This window comes from Myotis davidii, unplaced genomic scaffold (genome assembly GCF_000327345.1).
Source record: "Myotis davidii unplaced genomic scaffold, ASM32734v1 scaffold705, whole genome shotgun sequence".
Lineage (NCBI taxonomy): Eukaryota > Metazoa > Chordata > Mammalia > Chiroptera > Vespertilionidae > Myotis > Myotis davidii.
In genome coordinates this window covers 358,684-384,632 of record NW_006296405.1, presented here as the reverse complement: position 1 = coordinate 384,632, position 25,949 = coordinate 358,684, and the positions used below count along the sequence as shown (strand labels likewise).

Below are 25,949 nucleotides of genomic sequence, written 5' to 3'. Positions count from 1 at the left end.
AAAACATCTTTTGGCAATATTTTACATTTCAAGACAGGCACATTGACACAGCTACACACAGAATACAAATGCAGGCAGTCTTTTTAAAAAATCTTCAACACAAAACAACCTTTAAGCAGTAAAAATGAAGGTTTAAAATTAAATTTTTATATTTTTCCCTTTTTTTTCTTCTTCTAAAACTCCTTAGGATTATAAAATGTTAAAATTGAAAGATCTCGGAAATCATCTTGCCCTACTTCTTCTATCCAGTGTGGGGAGTTCTTTCCATAATAGCTCTAATCTTTTTGTTTTTAAACTTTTATTTTTAAATTTATTTTAGAGAGAGAGAAGAGGGGAAGGAGAAACAGCAATTTATTGTTCTACTTATTTATGCGTTTTATGGTTTGAATTTTGTATGTGTCCTGACCTGGGATCGAACCTACTACCTTGGTATATCAGGACGGTGCTCTAACCAACTGAGCTACCCGGCCAGGGGTTAAACCTTCATTTTAAAGAGGTCTACTTATTTCAACCTGCTTATTGCTTTAAGAGAACTGTCAGATTATTTGTTGGCTTTAATTATTACAAAGAGTTGCCATAAATTCAACTGCAACTTTTACGAGTTTCTCCCAGCTTTGTCGTCTGGTAGAATATGGAATAAATTTATTCCTTCTTCCATTTAAGTACCCTTTTGAAAATAACCATAAAATTCTGGGTCTAAATTCTTTTTTTTTTAACCTGGGTCCAGCAATTCATGAGTTGGGGGCTGGTTTATCATATGTAAAATTGTGAGTATATATGTATTTTTCTGGAGAGAGAGCCAATGATTTTTACTAGTCTCAGTGGAACCTGATTCCCCACCAAAGTTAATATTCCAGACCTACTGGGTTGGACTTGGAAATCTGCTTTTTGTTTTTATTATTGTTATTATTATTATTTTGTTACTACTTGCCTAAGGATACTTTTTCCATTGATTTTTTTTTGTTTATTTGTTTTGTTAATCCTCACCCGAGGATATTTTGCCATTGATTTTTAGAGGGTGGAAGGGAGGAGAGACACACAGAGAGAAACATCAATATGAGAGAGACACATTGATTGGTCGCCTCCTGCACTCATCCCGACTGGGGCCAAGGATGGAACCTGAAACCTAGGTACATGCCCTTGACTGGAAATTGGACCTTCAACCCTTTTAAAGCTAGGGCCTATGCTTTACCACTGAGCAACACTGTCCAGGACTAATTATTATTATTTTTAATAAGCTTGCAATGAGCCGGCTAGTCTAGCATCTCTGGAACCATTGCACTAGGTGAGTTCTTATATTCTTGGAACATTTCTTTCTTTCTTTCTTTTTTTTTTAAGAGAGGATGGTTTTGCTCATGAGAGAGACACATTGATTGGTCGCCTCCTGCACTCATCCCGACTGGGGCCAAGGATGGAACCTGAAACCTAGGTACATGCCCTTGACTGGAAATTGGACCTTCAACCCTTTTAAAGCTAGGGCCTATGCTTTACCACTGAGCAACACTGTCCAGGACTAATTATTATTATTTTTAATAAGCTTGCAATGAGCCGGCTAGTCTAGCATCTCTGGAACCATTGCACTAGGTGAGTTCTTATATTCTTGGAACATTTCTTTCTTTCTTTCTTTTTTTTTTAAGAGAGGATGGTTTTGCTCAAAATGTTTTCCAAAGTTTTGAACTACTCTTGGTTTAAATATATTTCTTTATTGATTTCAGAAAGGAAGGGAGAGGGAGAGAGAGAGAGAGAATCATCAATGATGAGAGAGAATCATTGAATGACTGCCTCTTACACGCCCCCAACCAGTGATTGTCTATTTTTAAATATATTTTTTTTATTGATTTCAGAGAGGAAGGGAGAAGGAGAGCCCGCAACCCCGGCATGTGCCCTTGACCAGAATTGAACCTGGGATCCTTTGCTCTATCCACTGAGCTAAACCAACTAGGGCTTGGAACATTTCTGATTTCATTGAGAATTGTGTAATTTTTAGAGCTTTAGAGACCATCTGGTATACATATAATTTATGGTATATTTATAGTTAGTCTTTCAAAAGATTCAACTGATCCAAAGGGTGGGGTTTTATTTAAAAATTTATTTCAGTCTTGGCAGTCATCACAAACGTTAAGAATGTGATGAGACCCTGGCCAGGTAGCTCAGTTGGTTAGAGCATCATTCTAATATGCCAAGGTTGTGGGTTTGATTCCCAATCAGGGCACCTATAAGAATTAACCAGTGAATGCATAAATAAGTGGAACAACAAGTTGATATTTATCTCTCTCTCTTTCTCAAAGAAAAAATCAGTAAATGAAAACATGAAGAAAAGAACGTGATGCCCTAACCGGTTTGGCTCAGTGGCTAGAGCGTCGGCCTGTGGACTGAAGGTTCCCAGGTTCGATTCCGGTCAAGGGCATGTACCTTGGTTGCGGGCACATCCCCAGTAGGGAGTGTGCAGGAGGCAGCTGATTGATGTTTCTCTCTCATCGATGTTTCTAACTCCCTACCCCTCTCCCTTCCTCTCTGTAAAAAATCAATAAAATATATTTTTTAAAAAAAGAACGTGATGATGCTATTTTATTTTAATTTTTTATTTACTGACTTTTTAGAGGGAGAGAAAAAGAGGAAGAGAGAGAGAGATCGATTTGTTTTTCCACTTATTTATGTATTCACTAGAGGCCCGGTGCATGAATTCGTGCACCAGTGGGGTCCCTCAGCCTGGCCTGCGGGATCGGGCCGAAACTGGCTCTCTGACATCCCCCCTGGGGGCCCGGATTGCAAGAGGGTGCAGGCCAGGCAGAGGGACCCCACAGGCGCATGGATTGGGCCTCTACTATGCATATACTTTGGTTAATGTAACTCCCTAAAGATACATTTCCTGTGTGTGTGCATTAGGGAAGTACCGTAGAAGCCAGTAAGCAGTCAACAGCTTCTCACACCCTAGCTTGAAGGCCCTTAAAAGAATCAGAGTGCATGTTCACATTGCCAGCACAGTTGTTCTTAACCATTTATTGACTCCTAAAAACTTAAAGGATGGGAAATATTAGTTATTTCATTAGTTACAATGACTTATAACTATAGTTTTTATTCTTAATAAAGTGGCAATATGATGGTATATTGGGGATAAGACTAGACAGAATCTTGGGAGATGAGAGCAACTTCATTGTGGAGTTGGGAGGGTTATATCTTTGGCTGAGAATCATTACTTTTATATTTATTTATTCAACAAGTATCTTATCAGATGCCTCTATTAGACAAGTTTTCAGGTGCCAACTTGAATTGTGACTACTAAGAGCATTATTTTAGAGTGGTTAAGAGTGATTTGGATCCAAACTTTATGGGTTTGAATCCCAGATCTTTCACTTACTTAAGAGACCTTGGGCAAATTATTTAACCTCTCTGTGTCTTAGTTTCTAGATCTGTAAATTGTGAATCATTATAGTATGTATCTCATAGAGTTGTGGTGAGGATTAAGTAAGTTCTTGGAAGAGTATTATTAAGGAGTGCAGTTGTTTTTACACACACACACACACACACACACACACACACATACACACAATGCCATGACTAATTAAACCATAACAGAATAATACAGTACTGTAACTCATATTTTAGTTTGTAATGATTTATACACTTTGTTTCAAAAAGATTTGAGCTGAAACCGGTTTGGCTCAGTGGATAGAGCGTTGGCCTACGGACTGAAAGGTCCCAGGTTCGATTCCGGTCAAGGGCATGTACCTGGGTTGCAGGCACATCCCCAGTAGGATGTGTACAGGAGGCAGCTGATCGATGTACAGGAGGCGCTGATCGATGTTTCGCTCTTATCGATGTTTCTAACTATCTCTCTCCCTTCCTCTCTGTAAAAAATCAATAAAATATATATACATAAAAAAAAAGATTTGCGAAAGAACTGAGGCCTCCTACGGAATAAGCTATACCCAAGCAGCACAACAGAACTAAGATATGGGCTCAGATTTCTTTGTTTTGAAAGGCAGAAATTTAAAAATGAGTATATACAAGTGCTAGGAATAGACACCCAAAAAACATTATTTCTCTTATGTTTAAAAGAAAGTTATTTACTTAACAAGTGGGGCACTGTTAGCCCAAAGTGTACCATTGTGCAACATTTTAAAAAATGCCTTTTTCAGGTGGATATAAATGCTATGGGTGCATTGGGGAGTAGAGTACAGACTGGACTTTAGCCCCCACCCCCTCTTAGCCTCTTGGCGTGGAGCTCTTGTGCAGTAAGCAATCCGCACAATTGTGCAGTGATTCTAAATCCAGTATTAGTTTGCTTCTCTTGAAATTCTTTATAGATACTGAATTGTATAAAGTGGTAGGACCATACCACAGCTCCAGCCACCTAAGTCAGAATTCTTAGAGTGTGTTCTCTATCAATAGTTCTCATTACTAAAATATTTATTGTTTCAGACATATCATTTTGAATGCAGTCTGCCCAATATCAGCATCAATTTTTTTATTTTTATTTATTTAAATTTTTTATAGTTTTTACTTTGAGATATTGTAGTTTCACATGCAATTTAAGAAATAATAGAGAGATCTATATATTCTTCATCCAGTTTCCTCAAATGATAACATCTTGTTACTATTGTATAATGAACATAACCAGCAAATCAACTTAAAAAATGTTTTTAATCCTTACCCGAGGGTATGTTTTTATTGATTTTTAGAGAGAGAGAGGAAGGGGTGGGAGGAAAGAGAGACATACACCGATGTGAGAGAAACATCAATTGGTTGCCTCCCATACTCATCTCAGTCTAGGCATATCCCCTGACTAGGAATCAAACCCGCAGCCTTTTTGGTGTCAACGCTCCAATCAACTGAGCCACCTGGCCAGGGCCAGTAAATCAGCTTTGATACACCATCCACTGACTTTACACGGATTTCATTAGTTTTACAAGTGCGCGCGCGTGTGTGTGTGTGTGTGTATTGTGTCTGTATTGAGTTCTAAACAGGTTTATCATAGGTGTAGATTTGTGTGACACCTAGTTAAGATATAGAACAAATCCATCACAAGGCACCCTCATGTTGCCCTTTTATAGCCAACCCCTGGCAACTACTAATCTGTTCTCCATTTCTATAATTTTATCATCTCAAGAATGTTATACACATGAAATCATAAAATATATAACATTTGAAATTGGCTATTTTTATTCAGCATAATTCCCTGATAGCCACCCAAGTTGTTGCACATATCACTAGTTCATTGATACTGAGTAGTAATGCCATAGTATAGATGTACCGCAGTTTGCATTCATTGGAAAGTTGTTTCCAGATTTTGGCTATTATGAATGAACCTTCTATGAACATTTGTGCACAAGTTTTTGTGTGAGCATAAGTGTTTTTTTTCCACAATTACTTGGCGTTGAATTTTATAAAATGCTTTTTCTATATTTATCGAGAGGATCATATGTTTCTTTTCCTTATTCTGCCAATGAGGTGGATTATACTGATTTTTGAATGTTAAGTCAGCCTTACATTCTTAGAATAAATTTCACTTAGCCATGATGTATTCTCCTTTTTACATAACTTCGATTTGATTTGGTAGTATTTTGTTTAGAATTTTTGTGCCTATGTCTATAAGGATGTTGACCTGCAATTATTTTTATGTCTGTATCGGATTTTGATATCAGGGTTCTTCTAGTCTCACAAATGAGTTTCTGTGGTCTCCAAAAGTGTTTGTGTAGAGTAGGCATTATATCTTCTTAAATGTTTGAAGTGAAGCCATCTAATATTCTTAATCTTTTTTACTTAATATTTAAATTTATGTTTTCTGTTGATATTTATGTTAATCAGTTTCTGTTTCTTTCTTCTGAATAAGACAAGGACTTTATAATTCACCTGCTTTCCTTTCTCCCAACCCCTCTTCTTACCCTCAAAATTACTCCTGTCAATATCATATTTGTAGTTTTGAATATTAGTAAGCTGTTGTGTTTTGTTTTTTATTTCAAATCAACACTTAAAGGCTTTGCTGGTTTCTCTGCTTTACTCTTCTTGTACCTTGATTATTATTTTGGATTAATTTTTTTCCCAGATATGTATCTTTGAGCATTTCTCTCACCAGAAATCTGAGGGAAGCAAAATTTTTGTGTCCTTGTAGATTCAAAAATTGTATTCTCACACTTGAGTGAGAGTTTGAGTAGATATATAATTCTAGGTTTAAAAGTATATCCAGTTGTCCCAGGACCATGTTGAAAGACTATTCTTTTCCCATTGGATAGTCTTGTCACCCTTGTCATAAGTCAATTGACCATAGACATAAGGGTTTATTTGTGGACTCTCAATTCTAATCCATTAATATATGTCCACCCTTATGAAAGTACTGCATTGCTTTGTATAATGTATTTTTATAGTAAGTTTTGAAGTCAGGAAGTGTGAGTCTTCCAGTTTAGTTATTTTTTAAGATTGTTTTGGTTTTCTGGGTTTCTTACATTTCCATATGAAGTTTAGGATTAGCATTTCTGCAAGAAAGGCAGTTGAACTATTGCTAGAGCTTACTCAATTCTCTTTTACATATTAAATTTAAAAATGATTTTCACTTCTTCTTTCTATACTGTATTCTGGTGAATTTCTTCGCTTCAGATTACTAATTTAATTTGTTCTTCTTTTTCAGTCCTTATTTAAGTTTTTTAGTTCAGTGATAAAAACTTGACTTCAAAGAGTTCCAGTTGATTTCATTCATTTATTTATTTTAAAGAATAGTTTATTGCTTTTTAGAGAAAGAAGAAGGGAGAAGTGAAAAACATTGATATGAGAGCACAACATCGATCAGCTGCCTCCTCCATGCTCCCTACCTGGGATCTAGCCTGCAAACCGGGGGATGTGTCCTGACCCAGAATCGAGCCAGCAACCTTGTGGTGCATGGGACAACACCCAACCAACCGAGCCATGCCAGCCAGGACCAATTGATTTTATTTTAAATAAATGTTATCTTACCTATCTCTGAAGATATTAATTGTACTTAATCTAAGGTCTTATTCTATTGAATGTATTGTCTCTTTCTTTAAGTGTGAGTTCTATTTGTGACACGAATGCCTCTTTTTCACGTTCGAATCTTGTTTTGTGCTCATTCATCTTTGTTTGAGCGTCCTGGTTAGCCTCCTGTGAGTATGATAGTGTGTATTGCAGCCGATATCCATTGATTGTGGGTAGTGATCAAATATGCAGTGAGATGGAGTGTACCAATTACCAGTCTTCTTTAATGTGTCTCTACTTCTGCCTCAGGCTTAATATCCACCCAAGGCTCTGTCCTGTCTCTCTCATCCAAGTGTTTATACTCACTGTTTTTCTTGGCAGGGTGACACCTTTACACCTCTATTCTATAATGCTTGACCCAAAGAGGTAAAACAGGTGGGAGAGGTTGACCTGCTTTGTGACTTCCGTGCTACCCTCCAGCCAGTTATGCTGTAAATTCTGTAAATTGTTTTCGTTCTCCCTGCTGTCTTCCACCTCTGGGCTTAGTTTATACTGAGGACTCCAACCACTTGCATATAAGATTGTGGATTCCTCCTTTAAACTGATTCTGTCAGCTTTTCATCTTTCAGTGATTCCTCATAGTTTTAGCTCACTAAGGACATTTCTTGGTTTCTTTTGATGATTGGCTTTTTAAAAAATGGCATTTTTGTTATTTGTGGGGTTAATGGGGAAAGGAAGTTTGCTTGCAGTGTTCTTAGCCTACCATCTTGATTCAGTCAATGATTATATCATTTTTAGTGAAATAAATCTAATAAAGAGAAAATTTTTTAAATCTAGCAAAAAAAATGAAATATTTATAAAATGATTGAATAAATTATGGTTTTTGTTTTGAAGAGTAGATTCAATCATAAATGAAGATTGGCGGTTTAAGTACATAACAATGAAAGCTTCAGTAAATAAAACTTCAGACACGGAATATATTTACATGAAATTGGAAAGGCATATATTTGTGATGTTGCTGGTTTTTCTTGTTTTCTGCTCTTTGGGAGAAGGAAGAAAACATGGGTTCTGAAGTCAGTGTCTACATTGTTTGAATAACCTCTATAGAGGCAACATTAGCCTATGCCTGTAGACTTACGTTGGTTGCTAAGGGAAAAACAGGCCAAAAATGTTCGACAGAGCTCTGAGAAAACATCATAAAAGGATTTTCATTATAACTTTGGTTCAATAATTTTCATTGTTATTCCCTCACTGTTATTCTAAATTTTAAAAAATATTTTTCCAGTATAAAATAATATGTCATAGACTTTTTGGATATTATAAAAGAAGTGATAACCCTCAATCCCAGTCACAGCCACTGTAAACCTTCAGTATATTTCTTTATAGTATTTTTTTAAACCATAGCTTTAAAACAAAATTAAAGTAATATGGTATTGTTTTTCTTCCAGTCCAAAAGTAATGCTTACTCAATGAGAAAACTTGGAAAATAAAGACCAGCACTAAGGAGAAAAAAACAAAAAGCACTCATAATAACCACCCAAAGATAACCTCAATTGAAATTTGGTGTATATGCTTCCTATATTTTTTATGAATATATACAAATAATTTTTTCATTATTAATATGGTGTCATAATCGAGTACTATTCTGTACTTTGCATTTTTCATTTGCAGTATATTGTGAATGTTTTTGTATGTTAGTAAATATTTTTGTATATACTTTTTAGTGTTACATAGAATATGAACACATTTAAGTATGTTTATTTGGCATACTTAACCACCTCCCTATCATTGGGCATTGAAAGTATTTATAACTTTTTACCATCATAAATAATACTATAGTGACTATCTTTGTCCCTACATTTTTCCATGCATCTATGATTGTTTCTTTAGGAATAAATTCCTAGAAGTGGAATAGCTGGGTAAAAGGGTATGTACATTTTAATGCTTTTGGTACATAAAAATGTCAAGTTTTAAGCTAATCACTTGTTATATTCTGTCTTGTATTGCTATATAATTGTTTTATGTGTCTGTCTTGTCTCCCAAATTAGCATATAAGCTTCTTGAGGTCAAGGGAAGTTTCTTACACATCTTACGTATCCTTTGACAGTCTGTGGTTTACAATGTTGGATTTATGAGGAATCAACAAATATTGTATTGATTTACACCTGTGGTTTTACAGGCTTTTGAATGTCATAAACCTGTAAATTTAGAAATATGTGTATTTTGGGGATACACAAGGTTTGCAAATTTTCTATTTTTCCAAGAAAGGATATTAAAAAAACAAAACTACCATTTTCTACAACCTCCATCTCATAAAATAAAGAATGCTTAATAACAAAATGTTTCTAATCTCTGAAAAATGGACAGGTTTTTAAATGGAACATTTTAGCTTTTAGAAAAACTGACTGCCTTATCCATATTTTTCTCATTTTGTGTTGAACGGTTGAATCTTCACCTTAGTCAATCAGTGCTCTGTAGACCAACATTTGAGAACAACTGATTTAAAAGACAGAGGATTAAAAGATAACCCTTTTTTGAAAAATAAATTTCTTCTTGCCCACAAGCCTGTCTTTTTCACAATAAGTACACAAGTGCAGGTAATGCCATTTTTAAATTACACAGAATTTGTGTATCTCAATGTACAAGTACTGCAGTAAACAAAGCAGACCTTGCTAATGAGCATTTAAATATATTCCAATTGCCCAAACCAAAAACTATGTGCTTTTTAAGAAATTTGAGACAGGTTAAGTGTGGTGTAGTGGAGAGAAGGCAGATATTTGAGTCAGATGACCTGGGTTTGAATCCTGACTCTAGCATTACCACTTACTTTCCTTTAGCTTCCTTACTTGTAAAATAAGATAATATCTTCCTCCAAGAGTTTCTGTAGCTCCAGTTCTGGCAATTACTTCACTGTAATGAAATTATTTGTTTAGACATCTGCCTTCCTCACCAGGCCATGAGCTCTTGAGGGTAGGAGTCATGGCTTTTTTTTAGAGCCTCGCCTAGGACTTAATGCATAGCAGGTACTTAAGGAAATGGCCATTGAGTCTGTACATGATTGTTGTGAGGATCAAATGAGGTAATGTGTGAAAGCTCTTTGTAAACTTTAAATTCCATACAAATGTTAATTGTTTTTTATTGCTAATTAGAGCTGTCTTTGGGAGCTATCAAAATTTTGGGTAGAAACAAAATTACCCATTTCACAGTTTTATAATGTTTCCCATTTTTCTTTTATTTTGTAAGAAAACAAGTTTTAATTGGATTAAGATGGAGCTAATTTGCTCCCTGGGAAGGCAGATGAATCCGTTCACCCCTGGCCAATGGAAGTGCCAAGAGATTATTTCATATTTAAAGAATGTGGCCCCTTATTTTATCCTCTTAACCATAAAACTTATAAAAGGATGCCAAACCTGGAAGAGAACAGGAGCCTACATTAATTTTAACATAACTTTTTTTTTTTTTTTACATTCACTGACTTTTAAAAATGTCTTGGTTTCTAATCTGTTTGTAAAGCTTGTGGTGAATTTTTGCCACAAGATGGCATTGGTGATTATTGAATGCATGTTCTTTTGACCCAGAATTCTGAAAAATGGAAAATGGTGCACATAATTGTTTGTATTCTTTTGGGGATGAGTTGAAAACTTTCATCACTGCTTTAATATTAATTTAATTTTGTTTTGACTCCTAAAACAGGGTTAAATGCTACTTTACATCACTTCTTTCTGTATTCAAGTATTGTTTTGTTTCCTGTTTTTCTGTCTTTATAACTACAGTAACTATGTATTATTTGCCATGTGTTGTATGTGTCTGACTTATTGCTGATAATTGTGGTAACAGGTAAGAAGAAAATACGATGGGACCCTGTTAGGAGGCGCTTCATTCAGTCCTGTCCCATCATAAGGATCCCTAACAGGTTTTTGAGAGGTGGGTGTAACTAGCAAGAGATCTGTGCTTCATATGGGTTGAAGGGAACTTGGAATGAATTTTATAAACTCAAAACTCTGGTTTTTAAAAATTGTCTAAACAGCCAAGATTGGAATAAGATAACCCTAGAGCAAATTTAAGCCCGTGTTTCACATTGACCACTGTTGGAATTGTAACTAAGTTTTAGGGAGTTAGAATGACTTAATGTGTATTAGGTGACAGAAATAAATGATCTCATTGATATCACTATTATTCCACTGTAACCATATTAAAAAGAACTTTGAATAATTTATAAAATATGGGTGTGGGAAAGTGTTTTCTAAATATGATTCAAAGGAAGAAATAATTTATGTGGATAAAATATTAAAAACCTCTTATGGTAAAATATAATAAATAAAAAGATATAAGGGGAAGTATTTGTAACAAATGGTTAATATTATGAATATATAAAGAGATTTTATAAATCAACAGTTTAAAAACAAATGCCCATGCCCATTAGAAAAATAGGTAAAAGAACATAAATAGGTAAAAGAATATCAGTTGATAAAAAAAGAAAGTTCAATAAATATGAACAAATATTTATTTCACTATTGTTATAAGCATGATAATTCAAATAATAGATATCATTTTCACCTCTTTGATTTGCAAAGACTAAAAATAAGAATACCCAGTGTTGGCAAGGTTATGGGAAAATGAAGCTTATATATTAAAGAAGGTGTAAATTTAATACAGCCTTTTTGAATTCAGTTTGCCATTATGTATCAAAAGCCTTAAAAATGTTCACATTCTTCGACCTTGTAATCCTCACTTCTATTTTTATTTATTAATTTTTAAAATTTTCATTATTGACAGTATTACAGATATCTCCCATTTTCCCCCACATACCTTCTATTTTTAATATTTTTCCACAAAAAAATAACTCCATAGTGAAAAAAGAAAATTTCAGAAGAGAATTGAAAACTTTGGTTCACACTATTTCTAGATTAACAAATTGTCAGATAAGCATGCTTAATGTTGTAATTTAGACTTTATTAAATTACTTATAAATCAGTGTATCGGATTTTAACTGGAGATTATATTTTTAAAAACTAAAAAAAACCTTGCTGCTATAGATGTTTTTACTACCTACCTATTTTAACAGCCAAATTCCAGAACTTGAAAATAATAAAATCTATTTTAAATGGGTCAAGATAAGATACTTAGGGTGGTGTGCTACCCGTTAGCATCAAAAAATTATTTTATTGATACAAATTAAGAGGTAATTTTAGTGTTATGTGACAAAAAGAACATAGTGCACACACATGGCCAAGCAGGCACATTTAATTCTGTAGCATCTTTTTCTTTTTTTGTGTTATAAATTAGAATGTTAATTTATTGATTTACAATGAGAAAGCTAACTTAGGCTGACTAAATTTAAAATGCAATTAAGAAATTGTTTAATTAGGATATACAATTTAATATAATATCAATTTTGTACAAATATAAACATAAAAAATACAAAGGAAGTAGTGTTATATCTGGATGGTGGGATTTACTTCTGTGTATTCTCTGTTTTTCAATTTTTTAATCATGGAAAAAAGGAGATTAGCACAGGTAAGTTTTATGCCTTTGATTATTTTGTCAGCCCTAAATTGCCTCAAACAATGGCTGAGAAAGACGGTCTCTGACGGTACTAAGAATGAGGCAGGAGTAAACTCAGTATTAGCAATAGCAAGGTCACCCCTGACCACCTCTGAATCAGTGGCCTTGTCTTAGTTCATACCTTCTTTGACCTGTTCGTAGTGTTTGATGCTGTTGACCCACCTGCACCTTCTTAGATTTCTCTTCTTTTGGGTTAGTTTACTGTACAATCCCAGATGTTTTCTTCCTACTTCTTTGATTGTTCATTCTGTTTCCTTCACTAGCTTCTTTCTTCCTACCCACTAAAGGTGGGTATTACTTCAACGTTCTGTCCTCTCCATTATCTCGTTTAGTTATCGCATCAGCTTTCACAGACTTAACTATCTTCGTTCGTTCGTTCGTTCGTTCATTCTTTCATTTGTTCAGTATTTCTTGATTGCCTCCTAACAGGCACTGTGCTAGCTCAGTGAACTAGATAATAGAGAATCAGGTAAAGAAACAGTTACAGAATAAATTGAGTGCAATTCTTTGTGATAAGTGTCCTGATGAGGTAGTATGATATGGGAACATACGGAAGAGGTACCTGGCCCAGCTCATGGGAGGATGGAGAGAGCGTGGCCATTAGGATGACTTTTCAGAAGAGATGTACCTAAAGGCTGGGTGGGTGTAAGAAAGGGAGTGTTGGAACATCTCAAACCACAGGATCAACCAGCTGGAGTAAAGGCAATCAGGCAAAACAGCATGGTCTTTCAGAGAACTTCAGGAAGTCCAGCTTAGTGGGATAGAGTGTGGAGAGAAGTTGGAGAGGGCCCAGGTCAAGTGGGGCACCACCCAATGGGAGTTCTCAGGATCTGTTTGTTTTTCAATTAGTGAAGAAATTTAATTGAAAGGCCAGTGACAAGGTGATTATAATTAATTATTAAGGTGAGAAATGATGGCAGCTACAAGTAAGGCAGTCATAGTAGGAATAGAGAGGAGGGAATTGATTTGAAATCTAAGGAAGTGGAATTAGTTGAGACGACTTATTGAAGAGGAGGGAAAAGTCAAGAAAGCTTCCAGCTTTCTGTATGGACCATGTGCTTGCCACAAGGTGTTATGTAGATGGATGGAGGAGCAGACTGAGGTGAAAGATGACAAATTTAGTGTAATCTCCCCAAACCAATAATAGTGGTTTAGGGAGATTAACTTTTAGATTGAACACTCAATCTATGAGTTATTTCCTGGGGAACTGTCTTGGAAGGCCCATCTCTTTGTTCTGATGGCACCCTGTGTACCCGCCTGTATCATAGCACTTATCACACTGAATTATAGTTGTTTACTTGTTTATGCCTGCCATAGACTGTAAGCTCTCTAAGGGCAGGGACAGTGCTTTTGAGTGGAATTGTATTATCTGTAAGGCCACTGACAGGGAATAGGATGGGACTAAAAATGTAGTACGTTTCAACTTCTCTTTGGTGGTGGTGACAGTAAATAAATGAGTTTCTGAGAATATGAAAATGCTGCTGTTTAGTGTTTACTTAGATTAAAAAAACCTTATCTATGCTTTTGAAATTTCCACTTCTAGGTCTCTCATTTTGGGAATCCTCCACATTACCTGTGTTGATACTGATTGAACACTAGTGCATATGGCTTGTTTTCTACCATAGATTCCTTCACTCAATCTTGTGCCATCTCTAAAATACATTTCTACCAATTAAAATTGTGTGGTGTGAAAACAATACTGATAGAGCGAAAACAATGAGTTTCCTTTGATGAACCTAACATACCCATTTACCTTTCCATGCTTTTCAGATATTACTGAAAATGACAAAACTGACATATGAAAAAGAAATCATAATTGTACTGAAAAATGGAAAAGGGAAGCTTTGAAGTCAGGTTACCTAGGTCTGAATCCAGGCTCTGCCTTTTACCTATTGTGTGACTCTGGGCAAGTTTCTTATTTTGGGGGGCTCAATTTCCTCAGCTGTAAATTAGGATGGTGTTGGCCAGTGTGTTCAATCTTGCTCACCGAAGGGTCTCTGGTTCAATTCCCGGTCAAGGGCATGTACTTCGTTTGCAGGTTTGATCCCCGGCCCCTGTCACCCTGTCAGAGTGAGTGTGGGAGACAGCCAGTTGATATGTCGCTCCCATCGCTCTCTCTCTCTCTCTCTCTCTCTCTCTCTCTCTCTTTCCTCCCTTCTACTTTCTCTAAAAATCAATGGGGAAAAACATCCTCGGGTGAGGATTGACAACAAAAATAATTAAGATAATGATAATAGTACCTACTTCCTAGAGTTGTTGTGAGGCTCAAGAGAGAGAGAGAGTATGAGCAAAGAACACCTAAGATAGTTTTTCCATTTAGCCAATTCATGTTAGCTGCTATCATTCTTATTATTGTTATTATACCAGAAAATTGGTGGAATTTCAGGGTAATAGAAAGTTATTGGAATTATAATGATTGAGAAACGAGAACAGAATAAAATGCAACCTCAATGAGTGCTCCCAGTGCATGCTGGAAGTCAGGAGAATTTCTTAGTACGGCTCCTTTTCTGCAACTCTAAGCCTAGAGTCAGCAAATGTAGAAGGAAGGAGAAGGTTTGAGAAAGATGAAATATTAGGGCAAATAATTAAGGGACTGTCTCTAAAACAGTTATTTCCCCTACTTCTCTCTCTTCATGGAGATTTGGAGACAGTAACACAACTATTGGGGAAACCCATATCTCTTACAATTGTCAATCAATATAGTCCTTCATTTATTAATATGAATAGATGACCAGATATTTGAGGGAAACCAGACTTGAAAGAGGGTGACTAAGATGAACAAATAAAATAGCTGGCAGTGTTGAAAGCAGAGGTAATGATGAAGCAGATTGGAACTTTAGGAAGTTCTGATCATAGGAGGTTTCCTCAGTCAAGAGTAATTGGATCCATAAATAAACCAATACTGTGGAGAAAAAGGAATGACTAAAGAATTAGTTCTATATTGAAAACTTGATTGCTGAAATAAATATGCAGTTGGAGGCTTAAATAATATATAGGCTTAAGGCCAACCTTTATGAAAATAAAGCAAAGGAAATATTCAAACCATAAAGCAAGAAGACAAAAAAAGAAAGGACATAAGGAAAAGTATACTTTGAGGACTGTTCTGTGTGATCCAGTATCCATTCATAGTGTTACAAAAGGAAGGACAGAGGAAGGGAGAAAATAAAGAGTATTTTTCTACGTTGAATAAAGATTCTGAGTTTTCAAGTATAAAGTGCCCACTAGAGAGCAAGCTGGAAGACAACAACAAACAAAAGCATCTGTCTATACATTACTGAACTGTTTATGATTCCAGAGGTAAAGTTCAGATTATAGAGAAAGACTCAAGACTAAGAAGCAGACTGGTGTTGCATTTCTTACCTGTAAACTAGTTTGCCTTCAGTGTTACTGTTTTTTTTTTGTTAACCCTCACTTGAGGATATTTTTCCATTGATTTTTAGAGAGAGTGGGAGGGAGGGGAAGAGACACAGAGAGAGAAACAGCAATGTGAGAAAGATACATCAGTTGGTTGCCACCTGCACATGTCCTGACCGGGCTGGGGATCGAGCCTGCAACTGAGGTACGTTCCCTTGAGCAGAATCGAACCTGTGACCCTTAAGTCCACAGGCTGACGCTCTAACCATTGAGCAACCAGCTAGGGGTTGCTTTTAGTGTTCTGAGGGGAAATTATTTTGAAGGCAGAACTATACCCAACCTCACTAATGTTTAAATAGGGGTCAAAATAAATAAGAACTCTGAAAGTTTATGACATACACTCTTTTTGAGAAAATTACTTGAAGAGGTACTCCTGGTAAATGGAAAATCTAAGAAAGAGAAAGTTTTGGATATAAGAAGCAGTATTGTGCAAAGGAGCAAACAATAAAACCTAGAGTTGCATCTAAATTAAGGAACCGTAAAGCCTCGTATAAAAGTTAAGAAAAGAGTTCTAGCCTGGCCAGTGTGGCTCAATGGTTGAGTGTCGGACCCATGAATCAGGAGGTCATGGTTGGAGTCCAGTCAGGGCACATGACTGGGTTGTGGGCTCGATTCCCAGTAGGGGGAGTGCAGGAGGCAGCCAGTCAATGATTCTCTCTCATCATTGATGTTTCTATCCCTCTCCTTCTCCTTCTCTCTGAAATCAACAAAAACTTTAAAAAAAGAGAAAAGATTTCTAAATATATGTGTGTGTGTATGTATATATCTAACATTCTGTAACATTTCAGATGATTTAAACAAAGTGTGGGTAGGGATAAAGTAACACTGCTAAAGATCTTTTAAATTTTTGTTTTGAAATTTATAAGTATATAGTATGTGCTTATTAAAATTCAAATAATATGGAAATACATAGGGTGAAAAGTGAATGTATCTCAAGCATACATACAAATTTGTACAAATCAGTAAAAAGAAAAAAAGACAGACATCTCAATAGAAGAATGTATACAAAGGTTAAGCAGGCACTTCCCAAAAGGAACAATTCAATTGGCCAATAAACATGAAAAGGTGCTCAACCTCATTTGTAATGAGAGAAATGCACATTAAAACCACAATGAGCCGAAACCGGTTTGGCTCAGTGGATAGAGCGTCGGCCTGCGGACTGAAAGGTCCCAGGTTCGATTCCGGTCAAGGGCATGTACCTGGGTTGCGGGCACATCCCCAGTAGGAGATGTGCAGGAGGCAGCTGATCAATGTCTCTCTCTCATCGATGTTTCTAACTCTCTATCTCTCTCTCTTCCTCTCTGTAAAAAAATCAATAAAATATATTAAAAAAACACCCCACAATGAGATAGGTCTACAAACCCACAGGAATTGCTAAATTAAAACTACAATACCAATACTAAGTATTTTGTAAACAAAAGTTTGGCCTTATCTGGTAAAGGTAAAGATTTTCATACATCTGACTCAGAAATTTCATTTTTAGATTTATAGCCAACAAGTGTGGGCCCCGTGCACCTGAAAACATGTACAAAAAATGTTTATAGCATTAAGAGCCACTAATTTGAAACAACCCAAGTGTCCATTCCTACAATATAGACTGGATAAATTGTGGTATATATTTATACAAGGAAATACTATTTGGCAATGGAAATTAACGGGTGGCCTTTACCCCCAGCAACGTGGATGAATCTCAAAGACATAATTGTGAATGAGAGAGTCCGGTATAATACATCTGTGATGAGGACACTTGAGAGTTAGTGAGGGTCAGTGACTTGCTCAAGGTAACAGAAAGAACCTGGGTTCAAATCTAGACATTTGTAGGAGCCCTTGCTCTTTCACACCACACTTTCTATGTTTCAGGATTCCTAAAAAGAGATATTGAGTCCTTTACCTGAAGTAAATCACAGCTCATGAGTAAACTTTCTGGTTATAGTTTGCCTAATATTATATGTATGCATGTATTTACATAATTATGGTATAATAATCTTATTAATTGCACCTGTATACCCTAATATTTGAGTACTAGGGTACTGAACTATAAGGGCCCTAGGGTTTGTTTAGTTTTTTGATGAGAAAGAGTGGATGGGCTGTACTTGGAGGTATTGCCACAACTAGACATTGAAGGGTAGGCAGACCAGGCCGAGGTCTAAGGGAAGGACTCCGTTTCCCGAGCAGGGAGACAGATGTAAACACGCAGGAGTGTAAGAGCTCAGGACAAGACTAGGTTGTGACAGGCTCTAAATTGCTGGTTGAGGACGGTGAGCAGTAAGGAACCATGAAAGACTCAGGACTGATCGTTTGGACTTGAGTGTTCAACACTTTGTGGTTTGTTTGTTTTCTGGTTTCTCGAGATCTGTACAATTTTTGTTCAGTTCTTGTTTAAAAGCATACCCTAGGAAGTGGAATTATAATTTAAAAAATAAATATATGAGTCTTACGTTAGGTTGGTAATAAATGTTTATTTATATAACAGATGCTTATTAGGTATCCAGCATTGTCCTAAATATTAATTAACATCATACTAGTATTTACTCCTAATATGTGAAAGTAGATAAGTCTTTAGGGTAACAGTCACTATACAGTAGTAGCTTCTTACCATCCAATATATATATATTTAAGCATATTTGGTTCTGCAGCTATGTAAGGGTTTGTGTAGACTGGTATAAAAATTATAAGGATAATAGAAATAATGTAAAGTTTTGGGATTTTTTTTTTACTCTAAAATAATCCTGAAATAATTTTTAGTGAACTGGTTGACCTAATTGAAACTTCAGAAAGCTTTCAAATATAATTGTAGAAATAGCTTTTCCTAGTGTGGAGCTCTCATTAAGAGCTCTTTTAGATAAATATAAGGATATTTTTTCTTAACTGACAGAATATCTGGAGTATTTAAATTCTACATTTTGCTGTAACTCATTGAAAAACCAATTTTCTTTTTAAGTGAATTATTATATACTGTGGAAAAATAATAGGTTTTATGTGTGTGTATTTTTATTTATACATGACTCATTCACATTTGTGATTATATTTATGTAGTTTTCTAATATTTTCAGTTAAATTTAGTTGGCCTGTGCTTTTTTCTCCTCTAAGGAAATAACATTTATCCTTTTAGCTTTTGGATTATTAAACCCCTTCTCTTCCTTTTCTTGAAAATTTCAAGTTATCAGCCATTTTCTTGAGTTTATAACGCTATTTTGCCTCCCTTGGGAAAAATCTTTTTACAGTTATCAAAATCTGAAAGTAGTCATATGAAATAGAAATGGAGACCAGCTCCCTAAAATCTTTAGTGTGTGGGAATGTATAAAATAACCCAAGCAAATAAAAAATACATCCATGTCATAAATCTTCCCTGATCCATTTTAAAGCTAAAAAGATTGTTACCAAATTTTGTTTATGCTTTTAATCTGCTGGGCCATCTGTGGAAAACTGTCCTCCTCTCTCCTAGGCCACAGACCTCCACCTGCACGAAGTGGACATCGTTGTGTGGCAGATAATACCAATCTATATGTATTTGGAGGTTATAACCCAGATTATGATGAATCAGGAGGGCCAGATAATGAAGACTATCCTCTCTTCAGGGAGCTTTGGCGGTATCATTTTGCTACAGGAGTATGGCACCAGATGGGCACAGATGGGTACATGCCCCGGGAATTGGCATCTATGTCACGTGAGTGCAAGCAGTTCTGAACTTTTGACTTCATGAGCTGTCTGAGAGGTCCTGTTCAATGTCACTTGTTCTTTGTTAATAATTTATAGTAACACTGTAATATGATTAAACCCTGTTCATGGCTAGTTCACACATGGTATCAGTTTAATTTTCATAACATCCCTACTGCGGGTACTGGATATATTGCCATGGTACAAATGAAGAAGCTGAGGCTGAGAGAGGCCCTCTGGGTAGTGGCTAAGAATACAGGCCCTGGAGCCAACTGCCGGGATTGAATGCTAATTTGGCAAGGTTCTTTTTAGGAAACCTTCAACAAGTGATTTAAACCACTTACCACTTCTGTTTCATTATCTATAAAATGGAGAAGATAATAGTTCCTACCTCACAGGGTTATTGTGAAGATTTAATTTAGAGATTAAGTAACTTTCCTGGGGTCACACAGGAATTTAAACCTAGCTTTTTGCTGGCTCTAGAGCCCATGCTGTTGACTCTTACACTCTATTGAAAGAGTGGTAAAAATGCCATTGAAATAATATGGTAGAACTATTTTGGGAGTATTTGCCATCAGAGAAGGAAAGAAGGTATGTGTGACTGTGTGTGTGTGTGTGTTGGCAGGAATAGAAGAGATACAGAGAAGAACACCAAAGTTACCAGCTGTGATCAAATGTAGAGATCATTCCCCTGGCAAAAACAGTGATTCTTTTACCCTTTCATTCTGAGTCCCACTGGTCCTTGCTGGACAAAGATGATACTTCATTTTCCTCTGTTTCGTTGTACACTTGCATTGTCCTGAGCAGTAGTGGTGTACTATAATTCATATCATTCAATATTGTTACCCTATCTAATAAAGAAGTAATATGCAAATTGACCATCACTCCAACACACAAGATGGCCAACCCCATTTGGACAAAGATGGCCACCACAAGATGGCCAGCAGGGAAGGGCAGTTGTGGGCAATCAGGCCAGCAGGGGAGGGCAGTTGGGGGCGACCAGGCTGGCAGGGGAGCGCAGTTGGGAGTGGCCAGGCCTGCAAGGGAGGGCAATTGGGAGTGACCAGGCCTGCAGGGGAGGGTAGTTAGGGGCACCCAGGCTGGCAAGGGAGGGAAGTTAGGGGTGACCAGGCCAGCATGGGAGGGTAGTTGGGGGTGACCAGGCCTGCAGGGGAGGGCCATTGGGGGTGACCAGGCTGGAAGGGGAGGGCAGTTAGGGGCAATCTGGCCGGCAGGGGAGCAGTTAGGTGTCAATCAGGCTGGCAGGGGGGCACGTAGGCATCGATCAGGCTGGCAGGGGAGTGTTTAGGGGGTGATCAGGCTGGCAGGCAGAAGTGGTTAGGGGCAATCAGGTAGGCAGGCAGGCGAACGGGTGTGAGCCAGCAGTCCTGGATTGTGAGAGGGATCCCAGATTGGAGAGGGTGCAGGCTGGGTTGAGGGACACACCCCCCCTCCCCGTGCACGAATTTCATGCACCAGGCCTCTAGTATGATATATTCCATTTGGCATGAATTAGATCTTTTTTGGAGAACTCTGTAGTAGTTAGATGTCAGTGGTTTGAGCTATCTTCTGAGGGCATTTAAGCAGACATTTTTGAGTTTCTCAGATATTCTGAGTTTGTGTTGTTATACATTTTAGGTACCCAGTACATAAACGGAATTTGTGCTTCTTCCCCAGTTGTGCTGCATGGAAACAACCTGTTAGTGTTTGGAGGTACAGGCATCCCATTTGGTGAGAGCAACGGAAATGATGTCCATGTCTGTAATGTGAAGTATAAGAGATGGGCTTTACTCAGCTGTCGGGGGAAGAAACCCAGTCGTATATATGGACAGGTACCAATCTATGGCTGGTCATGGTGGATTATTTGTTTGGATCTTTCTAGTTCTGGGAACAAACAATGTCAGAATCTTTATATTACTACCAATTTTTGTTTGTTTGTTTTTGTTAATCCTCACCTGCAGATATTTTTCCCATTAATTTTTAGAGCAAGTGGAAGGGAGGGAGGGAAAGGGAGAGAGAAAGAGAGAAACATCGATGTGAGGGAAACATTGATTGGTTGCCTCCTGCCCGCACCTTGACCAGGGACCAGGGCTGGGGATTAAACCTGCAACCCAGGTACGTACTCTTGACCAAAATGGAACCCAGTACACGGGCCAACACTCCAACCACTGAGCAACATGGCCAGGGCACTACCAATTGTTTAAGTGGAGAGTAAATTCACTGTAGTTAATATTTGTTTTTTCAGTTCTGATGTGAAATTGTAATTTGTAAATCTGGTATTTTGCCTTCTCTCCTTTATTTCTAATCCAATTTAGGATTATGATGTAGACCTGTATGGAAGTTTCTTAAATGTCAGGACCCCACCCCACCTTCACTCCCATCCCCAACAAGAAATTGGGCTCCATATGGTCTGGGTCTTGTCATCTTTAGAGTGAAAGGATTCTTTGAAGAGTTTTTTTTACCTAAGTAGCAGAGAATGTGATCCCTGCACTTAGTTAAGATCTGAGCTAAAACACATTATGTAGAGATTAGTTTCCAGTTAGGTTCAAGTGCTTCAAACCTAGGTTTGAAACAATATGTCCAAAAAGTTAGGGTGCCACTCACCATACATCAGAGACCCTTTGAGAATAATGGCTAAGCTTAAAATAATCAGTCTTTGTTTCTTACTTGACTGGCAGACATCAGTACTGATAGTAGCTTCTGGCTATGTGTAGAGGCACATACTGGATAACTCTATATTTCACAACAGGAGGCATTTAAACTCTTAAGAAATGACAATAAAAATAGCCAAACTTACTTTGAAGAAGAAAGAGTCTGGTGGAAACGTCAAGTTTTGGGGACTGACTGTCAACTCTACCAGTAGATCTTACCTAAGGAATTCTGGTGGCTTATTTTCATTTCTGCTCCTTCTGCTTGAGAGCATTTTTCTTCAAATTGCTTAGGAAGAGAAACAGTTTTCTTTTTCTTTTTAAAATATACGTTTTTATTGATTTCAGAGAGGAAAAGAGAGAGAGAGAGAGATAGAAACATCAATGATGAGAGAGAATCATTGATTGGCTGCCTCCTGCATGCCTCACATTGGGGATTAAGCCTGCAACCAGGGCATATGCCCTGACTGGGAATTGAACTGTGACTTCCTGGTCCATAGGTTGACACTCAACCACTGAGCCATGCTGGCCAGGCGAGAAGCAGTTTTTAATGAAAATGCTCACGTCCATGATCTATAAATTCTTTGGTTGACTAGAAGCCCTAATGATCCTCTGACCCCCTTGCCAATCTAGGTGGAACTGGCTTTCCAGTTGAGTAAACTTTATCTTTCTAAAAATAATCTCTGTGCCCTGGCCAGTGCAGCTCAGTTGGCTAGTGTAGCTTAGTGTGGCTCCCATGCTCTGAAAGGTTGCCTGTTTGATTCCCACGATGCCTGGGTTTGGGGCTCCACTTTGGGAGGCATGTGGGAGGCAGCTGATCAGTGTCTTGCTCTCACATCGATGTCCCTCCCTCTTTTATCCATACCTTCTCCCTTCCCGTCTCTCTCTCAAAATAAAAATAAAAATAATCTCTGTGTTCTCTAAAATCTTTAGTTCATTATGGGTCTTGTGTTTTAGAAGGTTAAAAAAATATAAGAGGCCCGGCTGGTGTGGCTCAGTGATTCAGTGTCAAACTATGAACCAGGAGGTCACGGTTCGGTTCCTGGTCAGAGCACATGCCCAGGTTTTGGGCTCAATCCCTAGTAGGGGGCATGCAGGAGGCAGCCACTCCATGATTCTTTCTCATCATTGATGTTTCTGTCTCTTTCTCCCTCTCCCTTCCTCTCTCTGAAATCAATAAAAATATTTTTTTAAAAATACAAGAGAATTTCATAAAACCTGATTTGGGGGTATTTAATAAGTTTATATTCTTTAATCAAGTGCTAATGAGTCAGTCTTTTTCACCTTTCCTTGTTTTTCAGGCCATGGCTATCATCAATGGCTCCCTTTATGTCTTTGGAGGGACAACTGGCTACATTTACAGCACAGACCTGCACAAATTAGATCTTAATACCAGAGAGTGGACACAACTGAAACCAAACAACCTATCCTGTGATCTTCCAGAAGAGAGGTAAGGTTCTAAGATTAAAGCACATTTATTCTTTCTTCCAAAGATTTGACTTTTTTCCAGATATTAGTAATACGGTTTGAAGAAAATCCTTTGGCCTGGTTAAAATAGCTAACTGGTTGTTACATTCCAGTTCATCATTAAAGAAGGATCTCCTGGTAAGGGAGTGATATTTCCCTCTGAGCTCTAGAAATTTTTTCATGTTATTTTCTCTTATACTCCACTTTTCCTGCATTAGGAAGATAGTAACACTTTGAAGAAGAAACCAATGGTAGTAATGTAACTAAATTTCATATCACAGGCAAAACAACTACTTTCTAGTTATTTTTTTCATTTTCCATCTTAATTTGCATATTTTGATTCTTTGGCTCATTTGCTCACACCTGTATCATCAGTATAGGGCTTAGTGCCATGCCTATAGTGGTACTATATGAAAATTGATTGGATGGATGGATGGATGAGAAAGAGGGAGGGAGGTATGGAGGGAGAGAAGAAGGGAGAGAGAGAGGGAGGGAGTGGAGGGTTCTTCAAGTTCTCTGTTAAACACTCAGACAGCACATGATTCACTCTAGTTGCCTTCTAGTAGACCCTAGATCAGACGTGGGCAAACTACGGCCCGCGGGCCAGATCCGGCCCATTTGAAATGAATGAAACTAAAAAAAAAAAAGACCGTACCCTTTTATGTAATGATGTTTACTTTGAATTTATATTAGTTCACACAAACACTCCATCCATGCTTTTGTTCCGGCCCTCTGGTCCAGTTTAAGAACCCATTGTGGCCCTCGAGTCAAAAAGTTTGCCCACCCCTGCCCTAGATCTTTCACTTTTCTTTCCTGATGGTGGTTTCTGCTTCTTAGAGTTAAACTCACTGGAAAACTTAGAATGATCTTTTGCCCTCTAGTTTAAAAGCAAGGGTATAGTAAATAATTTTTTAATTGTTTTGTTTAATCTAAGGTCTCTTTGTTGTCTTTAAGCAAAATGGTATATAGATGCTAAGGAAGAATTTATCTTTATTTTAGTATAGTAATGGGCTGACTTGCAGAACTTACCATGAGAGGACTTGGGAAATGGAATAATTTTTTTTTTTTGAAATGGAATAATTTTTATGTAATTTATTTTATCAGCATTTATTTCCTTCATGGAAAGGAAGAAATAGATGAAGTTTTCAAAGCATTTTAATATGGTTGCCTTCTTTGAATTATTTTATGTACATATTATAAATTGTTTCAGCTTGTAGCTAGGCTGCTTGGATAAAAGTTCTGGTAGGCATTTCACATTATATTCACAGTTCTCTATAGCATAATTTTCCTGGTATCTTTGTATCTGTTAAATAAGTATTTTAGTTTGAAAGCCCATGGTCTAGAGTTTCTAATTAAATGTAGGCAGATCACTTTTTAAATCTCTATAATAGCTTCCCTCCTTATGCAAAGTTATCACAAAAAGATTATAGAAAATCTAGAAGATATAAATAAGCAAAATGAAGAAAATATAAAACAAAATCTAAACTCAGAGATAACCAGGGTTAATATTTTGGAATATTTTGGATGTCACCTTATAATCATTTTCCTTGCATATTTATGTATCTATCATTTATTTTTCTTTTGAGAGTACATTTATTAAAACTGGGGACACAGGGCTTGGGGCACAAGAAGCAACAGGAGAGCGCTTAAGCCAGCTGTGGGCAAACTACGGCCCGCGGGCCAGATCCGGCCCATTTGAAATGAATAAAACTATTGAAAAAAAAGACTGTACTCTTTTATGTAATGATGTTTACTTTGAATTTATATTAGTTCACACAAACACTCCATCCATGCTTTCGTTCCGGCCCTCCGGTCCATTTTTAAGAACCCATTGTGGCCCTCAAGTCAAAAAGTTTGCCCACCCCTGGCCTAGGCAGTGCTCTGCTTTGGCTCTCCAGAAATGGTAGAGGAAAGAAGTGGTCCATAATTACAACTGAAATACGAGAAGGCTTCCTGAATAATCAACGGAAAACTCACAGGAGAGAACCCTGATACCCAAGGACCAAAGGTGGAGCTGGCATAGAGACTGGTAGGAGGGGCAGAGACGTGACCCACGGAGGGGAACTGAAGTCACAGAGAGATATCTCAGCCAGTGGTAGAGCAGGGAGAGGTGCCACTGAGAATTCTGGGATCTAATCCTGGAACTGGGCTCCCCAGCAGAGAGCACCAAAGCTGAGGAAGGTATCCACGTAGCATCAAGCTGTGAAAAGCAGTGGGGTGCTGTCTGCCAGGGAGTGGCAGCTGAAAGTTCAGGCACCCTCTTAACACATA

At 37.3% G+C, this 25,949-nt stretch overlaps 1 protein-coding gene across 1 annotated transcript in view; it reads left to right on the top strand.

Moving 5' to 3' along the window:
- KLHDC10 (kelch domain containing 10) overlaps positions 1–25,949 on the top strand; it is a 50,297-nt gene that overhangs the window by 16,186 nt on the left and 8,162 nt on the right. The window contains exons 2-5 of the mRNA XM_006771409.2: positions 10,765–10,851; positions 19,352–19,573; positions 21,241–21,395; positions 23,513–23,661. Of these exons, the coding sequence (XP_006771472.1) occupies positions 10,765–10,851; positions 19,352–19,573; positions 21,241–21,395; positions 23,513–23,661 (613 nt within the window). The remainder of the gene's footprint in view (positions 1–10,764; positions 10,852–19,351; positions 19,574–21,240; positions 21,396–23,512; positions 23,662–25,949) is intronic.